This window comes from Astyanax mexicanus, chromosome 24 (genome assembly GCF_023375975.1).
Source record: "Astyanax mexicanus isolate ESR-SI-001 chromosome 24, AstMex3_surface, whole genome shotgun sequence".
NCBI classification, from domain to species: Eukaryota; Metazoa; Chordata; class Actinopteri; order Characiformes; family Acestrorhamphidae; genus Astyanax; species Astyanax mexicanus.
In genome coordinates, this window is record NC_064431.1 from 2,402,030 (window position 1) to 2,427,336 (window position 25,307).

At 40.2% G+C, this 25,307-nt stretch overlaps 2 protein-coding genes across 4 annotated transcripts in view; both read right to left on the reverse strand.

Annotated features, from left to right (window-relative positions):
• Positions 1-25,307, reverse strand: part of LOC103031622 (metabotropic glutamate receptor 7) — a 285,237-nt gene that overhangs the window by 192,498 nt on the left and 67,432 nt on the right. For all 3 annotated transcript variants that reach the window (XM_022682217.2, XM_022682219.2, XM_015606383.3), the window contains exon 2: positions 5,053-5,269. In XM_022682217.2, coding sequence (XP_022537938.2) covers positions 5,053-5,269 — 217 coding nt within the window. The remainder of the gene's footprint in view (positions 1-5,052; positions 5,270-25,307) is intronic.
• LOC103030667 (E3 ubiquitin-protein ligase RNF123) overlaps positions 1-25,307 on the reverse strand; it is a 587,096-nt gene that overhangs the window by 5,833 nt on the left and 555,956 nt on the right. The gene's annotated exons all lie outside the window — the stretch shown is intronic.

Below are 25,307 nucleotides of genomic sequence, written 5' to 3' on the forward strand. Positions count from 1 at the left end.
GTAATATCTTGTGAGTGAGGTTCTTGGCCAGCGTGCTCATGGCAAGAAATAGTAAGTAATCTAAAATAGAGCTGAATAAACCCTGATATAGTGGGTATAGTAGCTAGATGGATGGGACATTCCACCAGTTACCACCCACAGTAGACAGTAATGCAGTAGATAGATGATAATGATCATGATCTGTGGTATCTACCTTTTTTGATGCCCCGGTGAGTCCCAGAGCATTCTTTAGCTTGTTCTTTTGTGATGGAACATGGCATGGTGAAATTTACATCACTACGATACGATAGTGTACTGATACGGCTAAATGCCAGTTTTGGGAATCCCAGCTTGTCCAAAAAGGCATGTGTAAAGCATGTCCTTCTTGAGAAGTGGCAAGAAATAGCAATGCTTTGCTTGCTTCAAATCCTTTAACATGCAATGTCTACTTTTTGGGAATCATGGAACGAGGAAAACCCATTGTGAAGTTTTACCTTTAGAGGATGGCTTGGGAATGCCAATGCCAATGCCTGTGTAAGTTGTGAGGTAATATCTTGTGAGTGAGCATTGGCCAGCGTGCTCATTCTATTTCTGAGATTCCAAGTTACCAACCACAGTAGGCAGTAGTGCAGTAGATAGATGATAATGATCACGATTGGTGGTATCTACCTTTTTTGATGCTCCAGGTGAGTCCCACAGCATTCTTTAGCTTGTTCTTTTCTTTTGTGGTGGAACATGGCATGGTAAAATTTACGTCAGTACGACACGACACTGTACTGACACTAGTTTCTGCACAAAGGCATGTGGTACGACAGTGTAACATCATCTCTATTCTGGTTCTGGTTCCAATTGAAGCGTAGAAAATCGTGCTCTGCTTCTTTATCCCGACATGAACTCGCCTTTGAAAGCGGCGCTACTGCAGGAAACTCGGCCGCTGAACGCTCGCTATTAGCCCAAGGCCTTGTTCTACACGCATCACAACTACGGACAACAGCCTTTCAGGAGTCGAGATCAAATTTCTTCCCTCTCCCCCTCGCTACGGATCCTCTTATCTCGCTGAATGAGAGGCAAATATCTTCGGGCAGTCCTCCACCCACCACCACGCTCGCTAGCTCCGTCAGCCCCTTTGAAAGTACACAGTGTCTGCTTTGTGCTGCCCCTCACAGCTAAAACTGTCAACTTCGCCTCTCCTCGGTCGGTACGTCCAGCTTCCACCAAACACCTGCTAAAAATAAGACCACGTCCCAAAGGCTTCCAAACCTGTGGAAGCAAAAGTTCTGAACGAGGTTCTGAAAGCTTGCTCCGAGGATCCAGCCACGCTCTCTCTCTCTCTCTCCAATGGTAATCAATAGAGATACATCCCACCCTCTTCGCTAAGTTGAAGTGAGTGCGCCTAATTAAGAGATTGCGCTGAGTGTGGAAGATGAGAAACTCAAAGTACAGATGAAAAACGCCTCGCATACGCAGACGATCGATATGCAGAGCGCTGGAACAACACAAAAACTATGCTGTGTACTTTTTTAACTCAATTATACAGCTCAGCCAATTGACTCGCCCACTCAGCAGGTTGGATTTCCTTGCAATCACTTGCAATGCTCCCAGAACTAGTAGAAGTACAGACAAGTAAGGAAAAGTGAGTTAGCATGTTTGCCTTCCACCACTGTGGTCTTGAGTTCAAGCCCCTGTGTTTGTGTGAGTTTCCTCCAGGGACTCTAGGTTCGTTCCCACAGTACAAAAACTTGGAGATCAGGTAAATACGATACTCTAAAATCATTTAGAAAAATATAGAATACTCTAAATGAATCTGGTCTGTATGTTTGACTGTGCCCAGATATTGATTGGCACTCTGTTCTGGGTAAAATGCTTTAGTGCCCGATGCAGTCCTCCATGTGGACGATGGTTTCCGGTTGAGAGTATGCTGTGCGCTATTGGCTGCCAATATTATAATGAGTGCTGATTATGAATGGTTAAACATGATTGTAAAGCGTCTTTGGGTTTCTAGAAAGGCGCTATATAAGTGTAGCTTCATTCATTTATTCATTTATTGACTCTGACTTATGTACATTATGTTTTAGATGATTGATTTTAAGGTTGCAAATGATGTATCCTTCTAGGCCCTTGGTTACCAACAGATTTTTGAGAAGGATAAAAAGGGAAAAAAGCCATCAGACTTAATGAGAAAAAAAAATGGAGCGAGTGAAAATATGCTGCTTAATACTATGAATTTTACTACTGTTGATGTGCAGTGCTGGATCTTGGATTCAGAACTTGTGGAACTTATTTGGGACATTTCCATTGCCATTCTGTGTATGAATCCCGTTTGTTTGTTTTATTCCCCCAAAGTTTTCATTTTCTTTCTTGGTGGCCACGTCTGCACCCCCGCAGGATAAGAGGTGCTTTTAATTCGATTAGATTTTTTTTTTCTGACATGCAGAGATTTTAATTTTAGCATTGGCTCCAAAGCCATGTCATTTCACATCCAGGGACTAGTTTATAAAAGTATAGAAATAGAAAAACAAAAACCCAATGATCGACATGGCAAAATTAATGTTAAAGTTCTGATTGACTGAATGAGTTTCTATTACGTTTCTATTACGAGTAACAACAATTTAATTGTTTTTTTTTTCTAGATAAAAACATATCAAAAATATAACATGCTTTGCTGATTGTAATTAACACACAAATTATATCACACAAATGCTTTTATTATTGATACGATCACCTTCTGTCAGCAAGTCTTATTTGCTGCTTTAACTGATTTTGTGCACATTAGTATGTGTAAGAATATATTTATTTATCCTCTTCAGCACTCCATAGAGTTGTTTTTGCATATTAGACCACAGGGCAAGTGCAAAGACTGCAATCTCCGGCGAAGTTGCAGAGACAGCCTAATGTGTTTAATGTGTCCTCATGTAGGCTATCATCAGGGGCGGTAAAACTGACTGCAGTCCATTAGGCCCAGCACATCGTCTCAGACGCTGTCCGTCCTCCTGCTTTCACGGCCAGGCTCTATTTTTACTGAAGCTGCAGACGACTGCGGCCGAGAAAACTAGACTCCGGAGCAGCAGAGCAGCCTGTAATATTATAATCCTCACAGCCTCCATAATAAGATTTTCTAGAAGAGCTAGAAGCCAAAGTGGAAACAAAACCACAGAAAATGGTTCCACATTTAATGCAGGAAGCCAATCACTTCACATCCAGAGACTACTTTATAAAAGTACTAACAGAACAAAAATATATATTATAATCAGTATGGCAATATTAATGTTGAGGTTCTGAATGAATGAATGAATGAATGAATGAATGAATGAAGTTTCAACAACATTTCCATGAGTAGCACAGTCGTAATGGTTAAGAATGTTTGTTCATAAAAACAGTCTTAATTATGAATTAACATACGATTAATAATGCAACTAATAAATAAGCCCTTGTACTGAGGAATCACTGCAATAACAGCAATATAAAGAAACTTTTGACTGCAAAATACACAGATAAAGAAACCGGATTCAGATTGATTAAACATCCGTGAACTGCCAGAAAAGGAAATCACTCATCCAGTTGGGTAAGACCAAGATAATGTGCTCTGTCTAGAAAATATCTCCGTCTAGAAGCTCAACAACCAGCCAGCCTATTTGATGCAGTGCAGTTGCCAAAAGATTACAACCTCTTACCTCTAAAACAACTAAAAAATGCCATCAATGCTACTACTGATTCTAAAGACTCCATTTCCCATGATCCACCTGCCTCGGTCATATGCTCACCTTCCACCAATCAGAGACTTTCGCAGTCACTTTCCTTTCGCAGTACGTTTTTGCACGTTGTTGTTTAAGTGTCAATATAACAGTGTTATATTCGAAATAATATATAAATAAATATATATATACATACAATGTATCATGTACCTTTTTAGAAAATAAATTAAATTACGACTACTAATAAAAAAAAAGAATCAAATTAAATTTTTGAAACATGCTAAAAATTGTAGTACAGTGTATTCAAATATAGTTTTAGACCCAACGAAGTATATACTAGAAGTGTGCTACTTACAAAAGACAGGAACAAGATGCATATTTGTACTCTAATGCAAAATACAGATCACATATATTTCACATCAATTCGTAGTACATATACTCTAATATACCTGGTGTATAATAAATAGTGATACTTGAGTTGTAATTCTCATTAAATTCAGTATAATTTTACTGTAAGCATAATCAAAATATGGGGTTACATACTGTACATGAAGTAGTATGTTGAAATGTATGTTACTTAAGTAGATTTAAAATAGTTCCATTTCAGTATAGTTAAGAACACTTAGCACAATTTAAGTAAGACTTTTGTACTGTTTTTATACTGTAATTAAAGTATAATAAGTACGAAAAAATGGTTCCATTTCAGCACTCATTAAATATACTGATTAATAATAATGTGGCTACAAGAAAATACTTTCGTGCACTATAGCATAATAATGCTTAGTGTACTACTTCAATCTACTTTTTTTCATTAGGGCTGGCCACTTGTCTATTTAACAAGCCACTTTGTCAAACCCTCTGTTAACTTTAGCTTGAACCCGCTGGTTTTAATCATGTGGTACTTCTGTCAGATCCGCCAAAGAACCCAAACTAAGAACGGGAAATGATCCCCTGAAGGAGTCGCCATGCAAGTCAAATTCACGTAACTGCTTCGTGATTAGCGTAGGACTATTATGAAGTATTAAATACAGCGTTTCCTACTGTAACTCCAACTACTCCCCCTGTCATTACGAAGCTCCGAGTCTAATTCATGCCCTAAAACCTACAAGTCAAGTCTCATCAATTGGCTTTCGTCTCTAATGAGCGAGCCGGGTAAAATCGTCCCCCGGGCGTGTAGCACATTGTTTGTTATGACATTTGAATGACTGTGTGCATCGTGTTGAAGACCTTTCAGACGGAGCTCCATCTCCATTACTGACTGACGTCAACCAAGACTTCACCCCAGAATTCAGTCGCGCTCGTAGCGTTTGGCGAACGGCAGCGTATCGTGAACAGCGTTATAATGAACGAGTTTTGCTAGCGCTACGAATTTTTAGCTCACCAGCCTCCCGGGAGATCTGCATGAAGGCCTCCACTCCCTTCTCCCCGTAGCTTCCTTCTGAGGCGATCGTAGATACGTAGTTCCAGCCCATGGCCTTGACGATGTCCACCATGGCCTGAGCCTGGAAGGAGTCCGGGGGGACCACGCGCGAGAAGAAGTCGTAGCGCCGGTCGTCGCTCAACTCCGGAGCCGTGGAGGCGTAACTGATCTGAGGAATCTGGGGAAAAAAAAAGAGAAGAAAGAATTAAGATTTAGTCGATCAGGCAAAAGTCATGGCGTTTTAAAAGCTTGGAAATGACAGATTTAGAGATTGGGAAATCACTGATTCGAATCCCAGTCATGCAGCTGCCTGCCATCAGCTGCCAGAGCCCTGAGAGAGCAGAATTGCAGAGCCTTGCTCTCTCTGGGTGGGTACAGTACAGTAGATGGTAGGGGTGGGAATCGTTTACTATCTCACGATTCGATTCGATTCCGATTTTGGGGGCCACGATTCGATTCAAAATCGATTTTTGATTCAAAACGATTTGAATTATAAAAATTTCTGCTTCTGGCTTATGAATCTTATTGAAAAAAACCCTCCATAATATACACTGGTCCTGGAGCAGGTAATGTGTTACAAAAACAATAAAATGTGCAGGAATGTGGGTCCTCAGTGACAGAGGAATCACTGGGATATCACAATGACGTTAATGAACAATAAATAAATAATAAATAACACTGCTTTATTACCAGGCTACTAGCGGTGGTGTGTAGGTGACGCTGCTGGGCTGATGTGATGATAGCAGTGGAGCGCTAAAGTTCAGGAGCAGCTGCTGATTAACTAGTTAATTTAAGGTCGTTGTATTTCTTCAGAAAGGGGGCAGGAGGTGGAGAAATTAATTCATATGGTCCATTCCTTAATTCCTCTGTGATGAGGAGCTGAAATTAGCTCTGATTAGCTTATTGTATTTTTCCGTTCCGCCTTAAATGCTGCAGCCCGCTGCCACCTGTAGCGTTATTTAAGGTGGAACTGGAAAGTTAGCTAGTTAGCTAGCTAACAGTTACTGAAACTAACTACTAGCGATCTTTTTTATGCTTGTTATGAAGCATTCTGCCATAAAACATTGAAACTACACGTTAATCTAATGTAATATAGTGCTTGTTCTGCCATCTTACCGGTGATTCTCAAACACCTACGCTCTGTGTGTGTCTGGAAGATCTCCGTTTGAAAGGACAAGCGCTATCCCCAGGGTTGCCAGGTCCAACAAAAATACCCAGCCCAAAATCAGTCTAAAACCCGCCCCTCAGAATCGATTTTGGGACATTTTAAATCGATTCTGAATCGTAGTAAATGAGAATCAAGATTCTTATGTGAATCGATTTTTTGGCACACCTCTAGTAGATGGCACTCTCTCTTTCCCCTCATCACTCCAAGGGTGATGTGGATCAGCAGAATGCTGCGTCTGTGAGCTGCTGTATCGGAACCGAGTCGCTGCGCTTTAGCACAGCGTGTTAGCACAGCGCTGTAATGCTATCAGAGTAATTCATAACGATGAAATGAGTTGACTACTTTATGAAAGTGCTAACAGAACAAAGAAAAAAAAAATGGCAAGAAAACCAATCGTAAGTTTGGACGCACTACTTCTCATTTAATGTTGAGTTTTCTTTATTTGTATATACATCTTACGTATTTATTTCAATTGTAGATTAATAATGAAGACATCAAAGCTATCGAGTATAAAGTAGCACATATGCAAATCTGAAATAAACAAAAAGTGTTGAACAAAACAAAATATGTTTTGCTTGCTGTAACTTAATAAAAAGTAACTTAATTTAGCTGGAATTTGATATAGGTTTCAGGTTCTCGAGAACATATATCTCAATATATAATATGATGTAGAACAGAAACAAATGAAACAGAAAAAAATGAAAGCAGTGCATTTTGTATATATATATATATATACATATTTGAATATATTCAACAGCACCGATACTAATAATTCGCGGCACATTCTGCCGTCTGTACGGAAAGCGTGGACTGGATCTCATCACAGCACAGATTATGAGGACCGGACTGAATGGGTTTGCTGCGGCCGGGCCTCGGCGCGGTCGAAATGCAGCGGCAGCATATTTTGTCTGGGCAATAACGCAGCGGCGAGCAATAGAATTTCATGTCATCACTGCTGCTCTGAGCGCGGCGCAGAAATGCATTCATCATTCTGGACAGGCTGCATAATGCGCTCATTGTTTTGTGAGTTATGTAATGAAAGCGTGAGTGGTGCAGTTAAGCATCGGTACTCGGCGGAGGCGATGCTGCGGCGCGAGAGAGGAGTCCCTGAACACTCACAAAACACTGTTTACACTCTCTTCATTCGGATCTGGCACGCCGCGGCCTGAGCTGTGGAGGGATTATGGGGTTATGCACCGGCCAACGTGCTCATAGCAAGGCGGTGATAGAAGGTGGATTATGGGAGTTGGAGCGAGGCGTGACATCAGTGGGTGCCAGATACAGTGCTGTGAAAAAGTGTCTGCCCCCTACAGATTTATTTTACTTATTTATTTTTTAAATTTGGTAACAATTTCTCTGAATGCCGTCTCTATTAGGCTCTATATACACACTCATAACACAGCATAATGCATTCATAAGGTTTTAGAAACATGTCATTTGTTTTCCTTTATCCATCTTTAAGGTGGGGCAGCTATAGGTAGGAGAATCTAACCTACTAGTACATCTCCAAAAAATTAGAATACCATCGAGAAGTTACTTTATGTCAGTAATTCAGTTCAAAATGTGAAACTCATATATTATATAGATATATTACACAGATAATTATCTATTTTGAGCGTTTATTTATTTTATTGTCGATGATCATGGCTTACAGCCAATATAAGACCAATTGGTACTTTTGTCAGTGTGGGCAGTGTGTCAAGTCCTGCTGGAAAATGAAATCTGCATCTTCATAAAAGTTGTCAGTAGCAGAGGGAAGCATGAAGTGCTTTTAGATTTTGTGGAAAAACAAAACTGCACTGACTTTGGAGCACTGCTGTAGCAGCTTTGGTATTAGCCACTAACTGCGCTAACACTGGCTCTTTTGCTGTTCAGAGGTGAGTATCATCAGCCTGTAGCCTGGTGCTCTGTAGCCTCGCTAGCACTGCTGGAGCAACATTAGCATTATCTGGAACCCGTCCTAAGCGCTAGCTCTTTTGTCCTTCTATAGTCTGCTCGTTAACTGTGTTAAAACAAGCTACGTGAGATGACTTTGGACTTGATAATAAAACACAGTGGATCAACACCAGCAGATGACAGACATGTCTCTCCAAACAAACCATCACTGATCATCAGCAAATTTTACATTTCGTTTAAAAGAAATTAAGGGATCAGAGTCTGGAGGAAGAGTGGAGAGACACACAGTCCAAACTGCTCGAGGTCTAGTGTAAAGTTTCCACCAATCAGTGATGGTTTGGACAAAGAGACATGTCTGTCATCTGCTGGTGTCGATCCACTGTGTCCAAAAATCAGGATTTCATTTTCCAGCAGGACTTGGCACACTGCTCACACTACCAATTGGTCTTATTATATAATATTATTATAATATAAGTTTCTGAGACACTGAATTTTTGGTTTTCATTGGCTGTAAGCTTCATAATCATCATAATCATCAACAATAAAATGGGAAAAGAATGAGCCACCACCCAAATAACACAAGCTGCTCTCTGGTGTTCCTGTTGGGTTCTGAGCTTTAAAGGTTCTCAAAAGCTTCAGCTCCAATCCAAAATCTTCCTAATGAAGTTAGAGGAGTGTGCTCGCTGACGATTTCCCGACTCTAATCAATGATGAAGGACCTTCAAGCTATTTTTCCTAATGTGTTCAATAATGGCTCGCCCTGAGCCGAGTGTTCAATATCAGAGCGATACGGGGACGTGTTCTATCAGATGTAATAATCTGGGGATGAGAAAGGAATGAAAAAAGGTTGCGATGAGGGTGATCACGCGTCTCTGCTGCTGAAATTGCACACAAAAGACATCGTGGAGTCAAAAAGAGAGATCGCTGCTACCTTGTATTTCCTTGTGGAAAGCACATCTCTCACCCCCCATCCTCACCATGTTCTACAGAGGGACTGTAGAAAGCATCCTGAGCACCTGCATTACCGTCTGGTTTGGGAATTGCAACACCTCAGACCGCAAGACCCTAAAGCGGATAGTGCGGACAGCTGAGAAAATCATCGGAGTCTCTCTTCCCTCCATCACCGAGATCTACACCACACGCTGCATCCGCAAAGCCACCAGCATTGTGGACGACCCCACCCATCCCTCACAAGGACTCTTCGCTCTGATGCCGTCCGGCAGAAGATACAGGAGCATCCGAGCCTCCACTAGTAGACTCTGCAACAGCTTCATCCACCAGGCAGTCAGACTTCTCAACGCACAGAGACAGAACTGAACTCCCACCCCACCCACCACTCACCCAACACACTCGCACAAAACTAAACTGTACACCCCCCCCCCCCCCCTTTACACAAAACTAAACTGTACACCCCCCCCCCCTTACACTCACAAAGAACTGAACTTCACCCACACACACACCCAGTCAGCACACAGAGACTGACATGACTTTATTTGCTGCACTCTTAAAAACTATAAACTCTACCTCAGTAACTGCTGTGATTATATATGTTCTATATGTTACAGTATGTCACACATCTCTGCACCTTATCCCCACTATACACTTTATTATACCGTATCGGTACTGCACTGTCCTGTCTTTAAATTGCCTCGTCTTTTGTATTTATTGTATTTATTGTTATTTAGTGTTATAATTTTATAATTTTATGTTGCACTGTCGTCACTCCTGCACTTTATGTTGTCTATTGCTTGTTGTTCTATGTTGCACCATGGTTCCGGAGGAACGTAATTTCATCACACTGTGTACCTGTACTCAGATGTACTGACAATAAAAGCCTCTTGACTTGACTTGACTTGTAATTTCACTTAAAAATGCACAAAAAGCAGCTGCAGTTTGGAAATGTGTTAATTTTGGAATGCTTTTACAACTCACTGTAAACACAATGATAAGAAAGCAGTGTACTGGCAAGATTCTGGTAATACACTGTGAACCTGGCACAATGATTTAGGGGGTTTGATGATTCGATACAGTGGTAATTTCCCAATATGATTTTTGTTTTTTTTTATAGTTTGACTTAACTAAACATTTCACATTTTTATTATATATTTTAGGAAATCCTAGGCTACTCAAATGTCTACCCTAATTTGAGATGTAAAAGTATTTTGATATTTAATCATTTTGACCATGAACATTTTTTTTAATCTACTTCACATTAACACATTTATTTTACTTTATTTTAGAGAATAAAAACAGTTCACAGTTCATCTCAGAAATCATCAAACTATGAATTGAGAGTCTTAAATAAACCAAGCAAATAAAGTTTTCAAGCTAGGCCTCAATGAACCCAAGAAATGTACATTTTTGTTCATTTTTGATTTTAAATATAAAATATTAATATGATTTAAAAAAGTGCATTACCATAAATACTTTTATCCATCATCCAAGTTTCTCCAGCACTGAGGCTGGAGCAGTATTAGCATTACCTGCTACCCATGTTAAGTGCTAGCTCTTTCGCCTTTCTGTAGTCTGCATGTTCACCATGTTAAAACAAGCTACGTGAAAAAACCCAAACTGCTAACTAATATCACCCTGGCTTACTGGAACACTCAGGGTTCCTCAGAGTATCACTGTCGGGCACCAGCGATACTACAGGTAGAGCTTAGCTGCTAATGCTAATGATGCTGCACCCAGCCTTAATGGATATTTGGAAATCTAAGCTTACTGTAAATAAACTAAAGCGCTTTACTCAACCAAATAAACAGTTTTCAGCAGAGAAATTTGTGTAGATTAACATCCAGCGGTCGATTGATTTTAAAAGAAAATGTATTTTTAAGAGTTACAGTTTTGTTCACTTAACTTAACTTAAGAAAAACATGGCAACACCGCTGTTCCTTACTAGTGTTGCAGAAAGTGTCTTAAAATTTGGTGCACCTTATAGTCCATAAAATATGGTTATTCTCAGGAAAAAGTGTTAAATCTCTTTGAAGCACTTCAAGGAAACACCGCATCAACCTTCTGGGATAGCATGAAGGCTACAAAAGCTACGCTACACATTCTTTAACTTCAAAGCGTAGACTCTCTACTGCAGCTACTGTAATGTTGGAAACGGTGGAAGTTTTACCTGCATCACAGGTAAACTCTTTCCTCAGTATTAGAACCAGGAGACCACTCAGAAAGGTCAGCATTTCAGGACCCGCAAAAGCCGGCGGTAAAACCCACAGCAAAACTTCAAAAATGAGTTTGACTCGACTCGCGCCCCAGACTTCCTCAGCAATTATCTTCCTGACTTTTCCTTCTGTGTAACGCAGGCTCGGGATTACTTGATCTTTGACTGCGCAGGGCCAACCCACCCCCCCAAACGAGGGAGCCGGGGGCCAGCGCATTTCAATGAGGTGTTATTATTTTCAATTAGCCTTTTGATCCGCCATGCTTTAATGACAAGCCAGGCTTTTTCCATTAAAAGGCAGTCGATTCTCAGACTTCAGGACTGTGAGGACTTGGAGTGTGGGGTAGGTGTGGAAACAGCGTGCAATACTCAACAGAGCGAACGTGACCATATAAGGCAGCGAGCTCGGAGAGTAAACAACAATAATGACTGTGTCACACTGAGAGCTGCACCTCTAAATTACTATGATGAAAGACCTCCGCGGCGTATCGAGCAGTGCATTTTCACCAAACTCCTCAAGGAGCTGTCAGTCTCTATGCTAATTTTTTTTTTCCTTCCCTGTCATACAATCACTTCTCCTCCCAGAGCACATGTCTTATTTCACCAAAATAAAATATGCATTTCAGAGGTTTTAACCTAGAGTAAAAGCTCAACGTCAATCTTATGTTTTATTTTAAAATTGTATCCATGTTTTAATGGTTAACTATATGTATGCAATGGTTTAATCTATTTTTAGCCATTTAGTATTTCACTAAAACTGACAGACAAGTGACACAGTGGCTTAGTGGTTAGCACATTCGCCAAAATCTTACAAGAGCTGGGGTCTTGGGTTCAAGTCCCTATCTGGGTAGAATTGTAATAATTATAATACTAAGACACATTATCAATGAATGTCTATTTTCTGGTCTAGTTTCATACATAAGGCGCACTGGATTATAAGTAGCATTTTAAGCAATACTAGTAAGGAACAGAGGTGTTGCCATATGCCAATTTTTCCTTTTAATTCAGCAGGTCTCGCCACTGGGTGTTGGTGGTGGTGGGGCAACTAAGTTAAATAAAGCTAAGTAAGCTAAGTAACCAAAAGTAAGCTAAGTAAGCATAGATTTCCAAATTTCTCCAGCACTAAGGCTGGAGCTAATGTAGCCCTACGGTGCTACACTGAGGAACACAGAGAGTTCCAGTAAGCCAGGGTGATATTAGCTAGTGGTTTGTGCCACGTAGCTTGTTTTAACACGGTAAACACGCAGACTACAGTCCAATAATACTTACGTCTAAATTGCAAAAGAGGCTAGCAGCAATCTACAGGCCGATATATTTGCCTATGAATGGCGAAAGAGCTAGCACTTATCATGGTTTGTGGCTAAAGTCCCTGCTGCTCCAGCAGTGCTAGCTAGGGTTAGCAGCAATCTACAGGATGATATACTCACCTCTGAATGGTGAAATAGCTAGCGCTTAGCATGGTTAGCAGCTAATGCTGCTCCAGCAGTGCTAGCCATGGTTCTGGTATCACCAAGAACAGAATTTGGGAGCTCACAATAGTGGTGACTTTACTTACTTGCCGTATTTTTCGGACTATAAGGTGCACTTAAAATCCTTTAAAAGCTCTTTCGCCATTCATAGGCGAGTAAATCGGCCTGTAGATTGCCGCTAACCCTGGCTAGCACTGCTGGAGCAGAATTAACTTTATAGTCTGAAAAATACGGTAAGTAAGTAAAGTCACCATTATTGTGAGCTTGCAAATTCTGTTCTTGGTGATACCAGAACCATCAATGGTTGGAAGTCCACAAGAGAGCAAAGCAGAATCACTCCCTTAATCTGAACTCTTTATCTCTCTCTCTCTCTCTCTCTCTCTCTCTTTCTTTTCCCCTCTATCTCAATCTCTCTCTCTCAAACAGAAGTAATATCAGGTCCTCGGTATCATAGCCTTGGCCCCTCGTAACCCGGCACCTCTGTATTTATGTGTCTGTGCCGATGACAAGGAGGGCCGTGATGAACATTGTGCATCAGGCTACCTCTGGACAGGGACCCATTATCGCACTCCATTATCTTGTCCATCAGGGTGAGCGATCAGCGGACAGCTGGCAACCCGTGTTGGAGTGGGGGGGTGCTCAGAGAATAGGACCCCTGTCTGGTCATCTGTCAGGCAAAAGTTCTGGCCAGCCTCACAAACAATACAACATAAAAACAGCACTCATGATAATATAAGAGTGAATGGGTTCCATTATTCAAGTTTCAAGAGAAAAAGAGATTTGAGAATATGTCTCGTTGGAAGCACCATCTTTCTGTAAGAGGTGGAACATTCCTTCAGAATTCCTTCTTTATTCTTATTTAGCATCCTATAAATTTGTCCAAACGATCTCTTATCTCTACCTTTTGTGTCCATTACAAGGTTTCCACAGCCCACCACTACCAAAACCAGATTACACTCTTAATGCCCTGTAAACTAGGGCATTTAAGGGTATCTCAAAAAATTTAAATATCATTGAAAGTTACTTTATTTCAGTAATTAATTTCAAAATGCAAATCTCATATTTTAAATACAGCATTTATTTCTTTTATTGTTGATGATTGTGGCTTCCAGCCAATGAAAACCCAAAAAACTGTGTCTTTAAAAATATTTAGTATTATGTAATACTAATTGGTACCTTTTTTTTTTTTTTTTTGCAGTGTGGGCAGTGTGCCAAGTCCTGCTGGAAAATGAAATCCACATCTTCATAAAACTTGTCAGCAGAGGGACGCATGACGTGCTGTAAGACTTTGGACATGTTGGATATAACACAGTGCATCAACACCAGCAGATGACAGACATGTCTCTTTGTCCAAACCATCACTGATTGGTGGAAACTTCACACTAGACCTCGAGCAGTTTAGACTGTGTGTCTCTCCACTCTTCCTCCAGACTCTGATCCCTTTATTTCCTTTAAATGAAATGTAAAATTTACTGATGATCAGTGATGGTTTGGAGAGACATGTCTGACATCTGCTGGTGTTGATCCACTGTGTTTTATTATCAAGTCTAAAGTCAGTGCAGTTTTGTTTTCCCGCAAAATCTTACAGCACTTCATGCTTCCCTCGGATTTCATTTTCCAGCAGGATTTGGCACATTGCCCACACTGCCAAAAGTACAAATTGTTCTTATATAATATTCTAATTTTCTGAGACACTGATTTTTGGGATTTTTCATTGAATTCATAAAATAAAAAAATAAACTATATAATATATGAGTTTTACATTTTGAACTGAATTACTGAAATAAAGTAATTTTTCAATTGTATTCTTATTTTTTTAGATGCACTAATATGCTCTTGGCAATAACAGAACATTTACTTTTACTTGTTGACACCTCTCTCAAACTTAAAAAAAAAGGCTATTTATCCAAATGATGCCCCCTTAACCACAACCCACTTCGCTTTATAGAGGATCTCACCACGACTGCCGCTCATAAATGGCTTCATATCATCTCACGTTCTACTTATTCTACTCTTTATCGGCCGCTCTGAATTTTGATCAAGCACCTGACATATTATAGGGCTCATAAACAAAACCTGCCTCTTGTGTGTTTAAGAGCCTTAAAAAGCCTCTAAAAGCTAACAAAAAAAAAACATCTGTCTGGATCAAGAGGCCACTAAAAACCTCCACTATTATCCACTGTCTCCAGGAGACAATTAACAGCAACAGTTCACCTGGACACATATGCTCAAAAGCTTCCATTTCCAAACCAGCCAGAGTGTGCAGGCATGAGCCATTGCTTTCCAGGAGAGATAAGATAATAAACACCTCGCCGGGGTCTTCACAGCTCTGAGACCACAAGCTCATAGACGCCCAGGAACAGACCTGAACAACAGAAACAGAAAATCTGATGCTTCTGGTACCTAATTCAAAATTAACCGCAATTTTGGTATTTCAATTCATTAAAGAACAGGAGTTCTGTAATGTTCGTCCTAATAGGAATTCTCTTTTTGTGTAACGGCACACATTCAGCAAGTTTTTCTCCGCATAGAAAGTTAATAACCTCCACTTCTCACTCCTGTTGCACGGAAAAATGGAGGCGGAGAAAATGTCACTTGAAATGTCAGTGATCACATCCCACGTCCAATATCGTTGCGGGAACATCAGCGGTTCCCTATTTCCACTCAGACGGCGGCTTTCGGCCCCCAGTTCAGCACTTGTCATCGAATTCCTCGTCTGCTACCTTTTATTGCCGCTGTCAACTCCTCCCGACCTTTCCGTCTGGCCTGGAGCGTGACCCCAAGTGAGTCGTAAGTCTGATCTACTGTCTAATCATCCCGGGCAGGTTCCTGCGGTCAGGTCCGAGGTCATGTTCCAATTAAGCATCAGGACGTGAGCCAAAAACAGAAGCATGTCAAATTGTTTCTGTTTTTTTTTAAAGATTTGTTCTTAGACTTCTACAACCTTGTGGCGACTGATTATTAGCAGTTTATGTTAGCATGTTGTAGCATGACGCTGTTCGCTAGCACTAGTCTGGATCACTTCACATCAGTGCTTGAAAGTTTGTAAACCCTTTAGATTTTTTTCTATATTTTTTTAGCACAAATGTGACCTAAAACTTCATCAGGTTTTCTCCGAAACTCCTAAATGTAGAGAAAATAGAAGCCAGTTAAACAAACGGAACAAAGATATTATGCTTGTTCATTTACTTTTTGAGGAAAACACAACTCTGGAAAAAATTTAAAGACTTATTTCTGAATCAGTTTCTCTGATTTTGCTATTTATAGGTTTATGTTTGAGTAAAATGAACATTTTTGTTTTATTCTATAAACTACAGACAACATTTCTCCCAAATTCCAAATAAAAACATTGTCATTTAGAGCATTTATTTACAGAAAATGAGAAATGACTGAAAGTTCAGAAATCAATATTTGGGTGGAATAGCCCTGTTTTTTAATCACAGTTTTTAACATGCATCTTGTCATCATGTTCTCCTCCACCAGTCTTACACACTGCTTTTGGATAACTTTATGCTGCTTTACTCCTGGTGCAAAAATTCAAGCAGTTCAGCTTGATTTGATGGTTTGTGATCATCCATCTTCCTCTTGATTATATTCCAGAGGTTTTTAATTTGGTAAAATCAAAGAAACTCATCAATTTTAAGTGCTCTCTTATTTTTTTCCAGAGCATTTGGTATTCCACATCCTTCCCAGCAGCAACATCGCTTTCCCCAACAAACACCTGATTAAGAGCTTATGACGGACAGGTCGATCTAAAGTCGCACATTAATTGGCATGCACTCCACTCCCCCAGGCTCAGCCCCCCTTGACCCTTAATTAAGGAAACCAGCTGAACGGAAGAAGAGCAGTGCCCCCGGTGCGAGGGGGGCAGCGGACCCCACAACCTTCTTCTTCTGCAGGTTGGTCTAATCACAGCCCCTCCTATTGCTTTCTTTCTTCCTATTAGTTAAAGAGTGGCTGCAGCTGCTGTGCTGTTCAACAGGCTGATCCCTGAACCTGAACGTGGCCCGAGCCGCCCGAGCTGCACATGTGCCCAGAAAAACAAATAAAGAGCAGGTCTGAGAACTGTGAAAACAGGTACTGAACACAGTGGTGGTGCGAGAGAGACGTGAACTGTAAACAGGACCCCTGTGGTGAACATGCCTTTGAAAGATTCTTCAAACACTTCTTCAAAAGCTCGCGCAAATAAACCGAGAACGTCTGTCGTTTGTCGCAGGTATACGCTTTTTACACATTTGCACTATGTAAACGTGTGAGCCTGTTTTCATTTCGTGCACTAATGCCATGTCAGCATATAGCAAAACAATGCAATATAACCCTAATTATACCACAGTTAGTTCCGACCCTGCAATGTGATTGGCTTAGAGGCATTTTATGAGTGACGTTATTAGGCGATAATGCACTGTAACCGAAGCTCTCCATGTATTACTCCGCCACTTACCGGTAACCTAGCAACGATGCAGCGCTTACAAACCAAATACGAACCAAATGCGATGTCTTTAAACATTACAGAGAAATGAGTTTTACAGCTTAAAAAAATGCAATTTAACCAGGTTGTATCAACAAAAATACACCAGAAACACAACAACCTGTGAATCTGTAGAACGGTGTAACATTCTGGAAATGAAGACCTCTTTCTCTTATTAAAGATTATATTCACCTGTTTTCCGGTTAAATCTACTATATTTTTGACCTTACGCAATTTATAGATCACAATTTGAAGTCTTATAAAGGAAGAAAAACAAAGTGATACTAAATGACACCACTGATGTCTTGAAAATCGTGTGAATATTGCATGATTTAGACCAAGTGTGTACAGCAAGTGTGCACATGTAGGCCTGTAGCTTCGTCACCTGTTTTCGCAGCAACAAACAACAGCAACAGCAGATCCACGCCGGCACGCAGCCGCTGCGTGAGCCGAGCTCCGGAGAGAGAATTAGGATGCAGAGCAGAGGCCGCCTCTGATGTGAAGTTCATTTGCCTGGGATTTTAATCATTCTGACCTGCTGGCAGGAGGCGCAGCAAATCACTGATTTCATTACGAGCGCCCATTCCGCCGCCGCGTGCCTCAGAACAGAGGCATGTTTTCAATTCATACCTCCTTTTTCCACAGCGTGGGCTTATTCAATAAAACCACTGCGACCAGCAGAAGGGAAAAATATATTGTGGCAATAAACGGTACAATGAAAATACTCCGGCTAAATAATAGAGGATAGCTGTAAATCAGGCCGGGTGGCTGTTAAACAACCTCCCCTTACTGTGACCAATATTTTTCACTGTATTTACCACTGATCAAGCGTAACATCATGAGTAAATAGTTGTGAGTGTTTCTGCAGCTATTATGCATTTTTTCAGCTCTACTGGTCATATAGGAGACTTGGTATTCTAGTTTTATAGTAATAATTACAGACTGGTCAGGACACCTATAGAGCAGCTATTATTTGATTGCAAAGAATCTTGAGACTTTAGCAAAGAACGTTCAGATTTTATCACAGAATCTTGAGATTTTAGCAAAGAAACTTGAGATTTTAGCAAAGAAACTTAAGACTTTAGCAAAGAACCTTCAGATTTTATCAAGGAATCTTGAGATTTTAGCAAAGAATCTTGAGGTTTTAGCAAGGAAACTTGAGATTTTAGCAAGGAAACTTGAAATTTTAGCAAAAAATCTTGAAATTTTAGCAAGGAAACTTGAAATTTTAGCAAAAAATCTTGAGATTTTAGCAAGGAAACTTGAGATTTTAGCAAAGAATCTTGAGACTTTAGCAAAGAATCTTCAGATTTTAATAAAGAATCTTTAGATTTTAGCAAGGAGATTTTTGTTTGAGTAAAATGAACATTGTTGTTTTATTCTATACATTTCTCATAAATTCCAAATAAAAATATTGTCATTTAGAGTATTTATTTGCAAAAAATGAGAAATGGCTGAAATACAAAAAAGATGCAGAGCTTTCAGACCTCAAATAATGGAAAGAAAACAAAAGGTTATATTGATAAAGTTTTAACAGTTCAGAAATCAATATTTGGTGGAATAACCCTGATGGTTTTTAATCACAGTTTCTTGGCATCATGTTCTCCTCCACCAGTCTTACACACTGCTTTTGGATAACTTTTTGCCTTTACTCCTGGTGCAAAAATGGTTTGATGACTTGTGATCATCCATCTTCCTCTTGATTATATTCCAACATTCTTTACAGGAAAGAGAAAATATCTTCTAATCTTTCAATGGAAGTCAATGCAAAAAGAGTTTATTTCAGGCCATTTTGAAGTACTTCTATTGGTCCGTTCATTAATAAATTTTGGCACAGTGTAAGGGCAGTGACGATATGCTAGTACAGTGAGGCTCCAAAAATGTACAGTATAATGGGTGTAGAAACAAGCAGGTGGTCATAATGTTATGCCTGATCATTTTATACACGGCTCAGTGTGGCATGGAACGAACTCCGACTGCATGGTTCATTGAACTCGGCGCTGTAAGTCAGTCCATTGTCGTGGAATGCGCTAATCCCGTTTAAGCTAACGTCTTTAATTCAGCTGTCCAACACGGATCCGGCTGTGTTGAAACAGGGAAGGGAAAAGCTAAGACGAGCCACGCGAGTCAATTCCAAGTAGACTATCATTGTTTTAACAGCGCCCTCAGGGGGGGCAGCATGTTGGCACTGCTGCGGATTAGATGTTTTTTTTTTTCTTTTTTTATTCAATACCAGAATGAATCAGACAACGGTGGAGGCCCACGCCTTGCGATACGGCTTCCCAAACGCCTCTGGTTATGCGCTGATGTATTCTGGCATGTGGTGGCCGAGCAAGTAGGTCAAGAAAGTTTACCTACGCCGTCTGCCTGCCTGAAAAAATACAAAGCTACTGAGCGCTTACATAATGACCCAACGCTTAGCTTCATACGGCAACAAATATGGAGGGAAAACAGCAGGAAATAAGGCTTTTCCGAACTGAACAGCTCCAGCACCTGCTCTTATACAACCTCTCAACAGATTGGTACTGTCCAGATTCCTTTCAGGACTTCAGGGCTGTTTAGGGCTAACTGGAAATGGAGATGTTCTCTGGTCTCCATGTGTTCCTCAGATTTTAGCAAGGAATCTTGAGGCTTTAGCAAGAAATAAAGCTTTTTCTAACAATTCCAGCACCTGCTCCTACTGTTGCCACTTAACCCAACAGCTTGGTGCTTTAATAATTCTTCCCAGGACTTTAGGGCTAAATGGAAATGGAGATGTTACTCTGTTCTCCATGTGTTCTTGAGACTTTAGCAAGAAATCTTAAGACTTTAGCAAGGAATTTTGAGATTTTAGCAAAAAAGCCTGGAATTTTAGTAAGGAATCATAAGGCTTTAGCCAGGATTAAAGCTTTTTGTAACAATTCCAGCACCTGCTCCTACAGATGCCATCTAAAACATCCACTTGTTACTACCCAGATTTCTTGACACTTTGACAAGGAATCTTGATATTTTACCAAGGAATCTTGATATTTTACCAAGGAATCTTGATATTTTACCAAGGAATCTTGATACTTTAACAAGGAATCTTGATACTTTACCAAAGAATCTTGATATTTTACCAAGGAATCTGGATACTTTAGCAAGGAATCTTGATACTTTACCAAGGAATCTTGATATTTTACCAAGGAATCTGGATACTTTAACAAGGAATTTTGACACTTTAACAAGGAATCTTGATATTTTACCAAGGAATCTTGATACTTTAGCAAGGAATCTTGATACTTTACCAAGGAATCTTGATATTTTACCAAGGAATCTGGATACTTTAACAAGGAATCTTGAGACGTTAGCAAGGAATCTTAAGACTTTAGCAAGGAATCTTGAGATTTAAGAAAGGAATCTTGAGGCTTTAGCAAGAAAAAGGCTTTTTGTAACAATTCCAGCACCTGCTCCTACTTTTACAACCTAACCCAACAGCTTGGCACTTTTAGAATTCTTCCCAAGACTTTAGGGCTAGCTGGATATGGAGATGTTTCTCTGGCCTCCTTGTGTTCTTAAGACTTGAGGAATCTTGCAAGGAATCTTGAGATTTTTTAGGAAGAAGTAAAACTTTCTGTTACACATATCAAGCACCTGCTCCTACTGTTCCTCCAAGACTCCAGGGCTATATTAACCACTTATATGTTCCAGGACTTTTATGAGATCTTAAGGATCCTTTTCAGCAACGCAGTGCAGAGGAATGAAAACTGGCTGAGATGTTTCCAAGCCATAATAACAGTGTAGGGAAGCATTTGGATCTAAAAAGTTAATAAAACAAGAAATCAGGCATTTCTGCACAACTCCAGCACCTGCGCCCACTTGTTGATCCCACATCTCAGCTCATTTCCAGATTCCTCCCCATGTTTGAACTTTTCCAACTTCAAATATTATTCATCACTAGCTGTGCTTTGCTAGCATGACTGCAATATTCACCATATCTTCTGAATTAAGTATGCAAATGCTTTTTGTCAGTGAGAACTCATTAGAAAGCATAATTAGCCACAGTTCACTGACACTACAGCGTATCTGAGGCGGGAAAAAGAGGGGGGAAACCTTGTGAGAGAAGTGGCTCATATTTAAATCTCTTTAAATCTCGTTTGCCTGTAATCGTGTTTACATGTTTATATCGGTGTTTATTGCGTAAACAGGACCGCTGCCGTGTCGTTATGTCACATTCTTTGCAGTTTTTAAGAGTTTTCTAAAGTTTCCACAAGACTCAAACCATATATGGTGAATCCCATTCAATAACCCTTAATGCAGTGGTTAAACATAGCGCTACCAGCGTTAGCACCTGTGAATCATGCTAATCACGCGCTAAAACATGCTAATTCATTTTTGACATTATAATTTCCCTCTGTTTCTCTCATTCCGGGAGATTAATGCATCTCTTGAGGATTTTTTTTTTTTTTTCGGGAACGCCGGGGCTTCAGGAGTTCAGTTCTATGTAAATGCAGTTGTTTCTGCGGCTCTTCTGGGCTTTTTTAGTTCGTAGTCAATGAAGCAGGAAGGTAATGTGCTTCAGAACGAGTCTGTCAGCCCACTAAACCCCCCCTCCACACTCCCTCCAGACCAAACCCACCCCCCCCTCCCCTCAAATGCTCCAAAGCTCAGAGCACTGGATCCATAATGTAAACATTAAATGCAATTTAGCTATTTGCGCTGAAAGCTGGGCTCGCGACAAGAGCTCTATTTCAATCAGTTCCTCAGGGCCAGCCGAGCTGCCTGGATCTATCCCAATGACATCATCACTTTTCTCGTTTTTTATTATTTTTTTTTTTTGTTGCACACAATAACCCTTGCGTAGTGCTCGTGTTGTGACAGTAAATGGATGAAGAAAAAATGAATATTCAATATCGGAAAATTGTCCTACGGCTGGTGGAAACAGCTGAAGTTTTCCTACTAAATTTCATCAACGTTGCAACATGGAAGCTAACATACCAGGCACACTGACACTGAACTGACTTTATTAGACTGGCATCCTTAATCAAAACAGGTCAATTCCAAAACCACAATACTGTTACATCACAGTCTATATTTATGCTAATCAAAGCTAGTCAAATATAGCAAAAAAAAAAAAAAAACACCTACTTTAGGACTGTCTTGAATTGACTTGACAAATGTGCGTATAACAAAACATGTTTTACCATGACTCTACATGGTAAAGCAGTAAAGCCACTCCCCTGAAGTGCAGCATTATACAGGAGTTTTGAAGAATTTTGAAGTTTCTCCAGCACTAAGGCTGGAGCAGTATCAGCTCTAGCTGCTAATTACAGCGCTAGTCTGCATGTTTACTGTGTTAAACCGTTCAAACATGCTACGTGGGATGAACCGCTAGCTGATAGTGCCCCGTCTAACCGGAACACTCAGGGTTCCTTGGTCTAGTTCTTTTAGGAAGCATTTACTAGCAACAGCGCTGCTTTTTCTTACTTGTGTCAATTAAAATACGCCTTATAATCCGGTGCATATAATCCTTATAGTGCGAAAAATACAGTATGTTAAAGCTAAATGAATTAGCTATGTTGGGGAATGTTTATTCAAAGCAAGGTAAAAAAAGACTAAAGCTTGGCAGATTGGCAGAAATGGGAGATTAGCCAACTAAAGATGAGAACCTGAGGGGAAGCTAGTAAGACCTTAGGCTAGGCTAGGCTAGGCTAGGCTAAGCTATCTATGCAAAGCATCTGTGGGAGATAAACTGGCATGGCAGAAGTCACTGAACAGTGGCATAGCAGCGTTCAGTATCACCGGCTGGTAAACAGGCCTTTATCTCATAAGTCTATATATTTATTTATATATATATATATATATATATATATATATATATTTATAGACTTACTGTCTATATATTTATAGACTTATACATATATACGTTTTTATATATTTTATATATATTCTATACTAAAACATAGAATATATATATATATTTATATTCTATACTAAAACATTTATTTTCCAGTATCAGATGCAGTTTGGAAAGTAAAGTTAGCTGCCTACAGGAAAAAAAACGAGCATAAAACAAAACAAAAGACACAAATATTCAAATTTTATAACTCAACGAAGGCAGTTAAGAAAGAGTCTAAATATCGGCCCAGAGGGAAAAACAATATCTGCCAGAATGTGCTGGAAGAGATACTCCTTTAATCATCTCAGCGTGGAATAAAACGATACGCAGAACGAAAAACGACTATAAATGTTGGATGACGCAACTATAAATGTGACATAAGAGATCGTACTGAGAGCTCCAGCGCTTTACGCAAACCTCCTGCTGTTTCCTTCAGAAACATCAAAACAGCCAGTATAGAGAATCAGTGTGGCTAAAATGCCCTTTTGGACGTTCCAGACGTATTTAAATGCGAAAAAGCTCGATTGTGCTGTTAATCGGACCCCCTACCTCCCCTTTTTACAACACAGAACCCAATAGCCAATTATACTTATAATGGGCTGTGATGCACAAGCCATTCAAGATATTTATGAGAATAATAACTATTACGAAAAACTCACTTTTTGTGGTTTTGTGGGTTTTGTATTTCCACTTGGCTCCCACCTGCCCCTATAAACACTATAAATCACCAAAAAATTCATGTATTTTTATTTATTTTTTTTGTTTCTGTGAATCAGGAAGGTTGGAATCAGGAAACACCTTGGTCCATTTTTCTCACTGATGCCAAGCTCATGCCATCCTTTTTTCCTGATGAGTGCCAGTTTCATCATCATAACATTAATGACTGTCTAATCAAGTAGTTCTTGCTTCTCATAATCGAGCATAATAGAGCTATTCACTGTATACCTGTAACTCTACCTCTTCACTACTTTACTGATGTACTGATGCTCTCAAACTTAAGAGGCAGTAAGAGAAATTCAAGTACTGTATTTTTTGCACTATAAGGCGCACCAGATTATAAGGCGCATTATCATTTTCATACATAAGGCACAACAGGGGTGTCGCCATGTTTTTTTTCCTAATTCAGCAGGTCTTGCTGCTGGGTGGCGAGACCTGTAAAGCAAAGCTAAGTTAAGTAAACAAAACTGTAATTCTTTATAAAAACATGTTCTGTCAATGTCAAACGGGTGCTGGATGTTAATCCACACAGATTTCTCTCCTGTAAACTGTTTATTTGGGTGAGTAAAGCGCTTCAGTTTATTTACAGCAAGCTTAGATTTCCAGATTTCCACTAAGGCATTAGCAGCTAACTGCTAGTGCTAGCTCTCTAGGTGCACCAGATTATAAGGTGCATTGACGATTTTAGGGAAAATTAATAAGGCATAGCTGTTTATTATGTAGGAGGTGCTAATTTGAAAAATCAATCGTTTGGTTTTCTTCATAGTATGGATGTCTTTAGTATTATTCTACAATACAGAACATTTTAAAATAATAATAAAAAAACTACTATAGGCTAACAGGTACTGTTGGTTTCCACTATGTAATGATCATTCCAGAATTTTGCAAGCCCACAGACCTCTGTATTGTACTGCTTAACAAAGGTTTACCCAAGTAATCCCATCTTCCAGTGGTTCTATCAGCTGTCTGAAGCTTAAATACATCAAAACAACCAGTATTGAGACTCTGTGTGGCTGAAATGCCACATTCCCCCCATTCTCCTCTTCACCCTCCTGGAGGTTCCAGACGTATTCAAATGCACAAATGAACAATAGCGCTGCTCAGCAGACCCCCTACCCCACTCCAACACCCTCAGCGATGCATTCTGTTCTTAAACACTGAACCCAGTAGCAGAAAATCCTTGACTTTCTCAGCTTTCGCAGCTTTCGCGGCTTTCACGGCTTTCTCTCTACCGAAGCCCATTATTCAGCCTCGTGCCTCACAAACCCCACGGCGGCTCGCAAACAAAGGAGGCGGCGCCCATGTTTAGCAGCGATACCAGATGCCGCGCAGTACCCACAATGGTACATTTAGCCGTGATTAATTTTCGGCTGGATCCGCGGCGCCGTAGAGCCGGGCTGAAACGGGTCGCAGCCTCTGGGGGCCTGGGCGAGGACGAGAGCACGGGTTTCACCGTTCCTCTCGGCCCCTCGGCG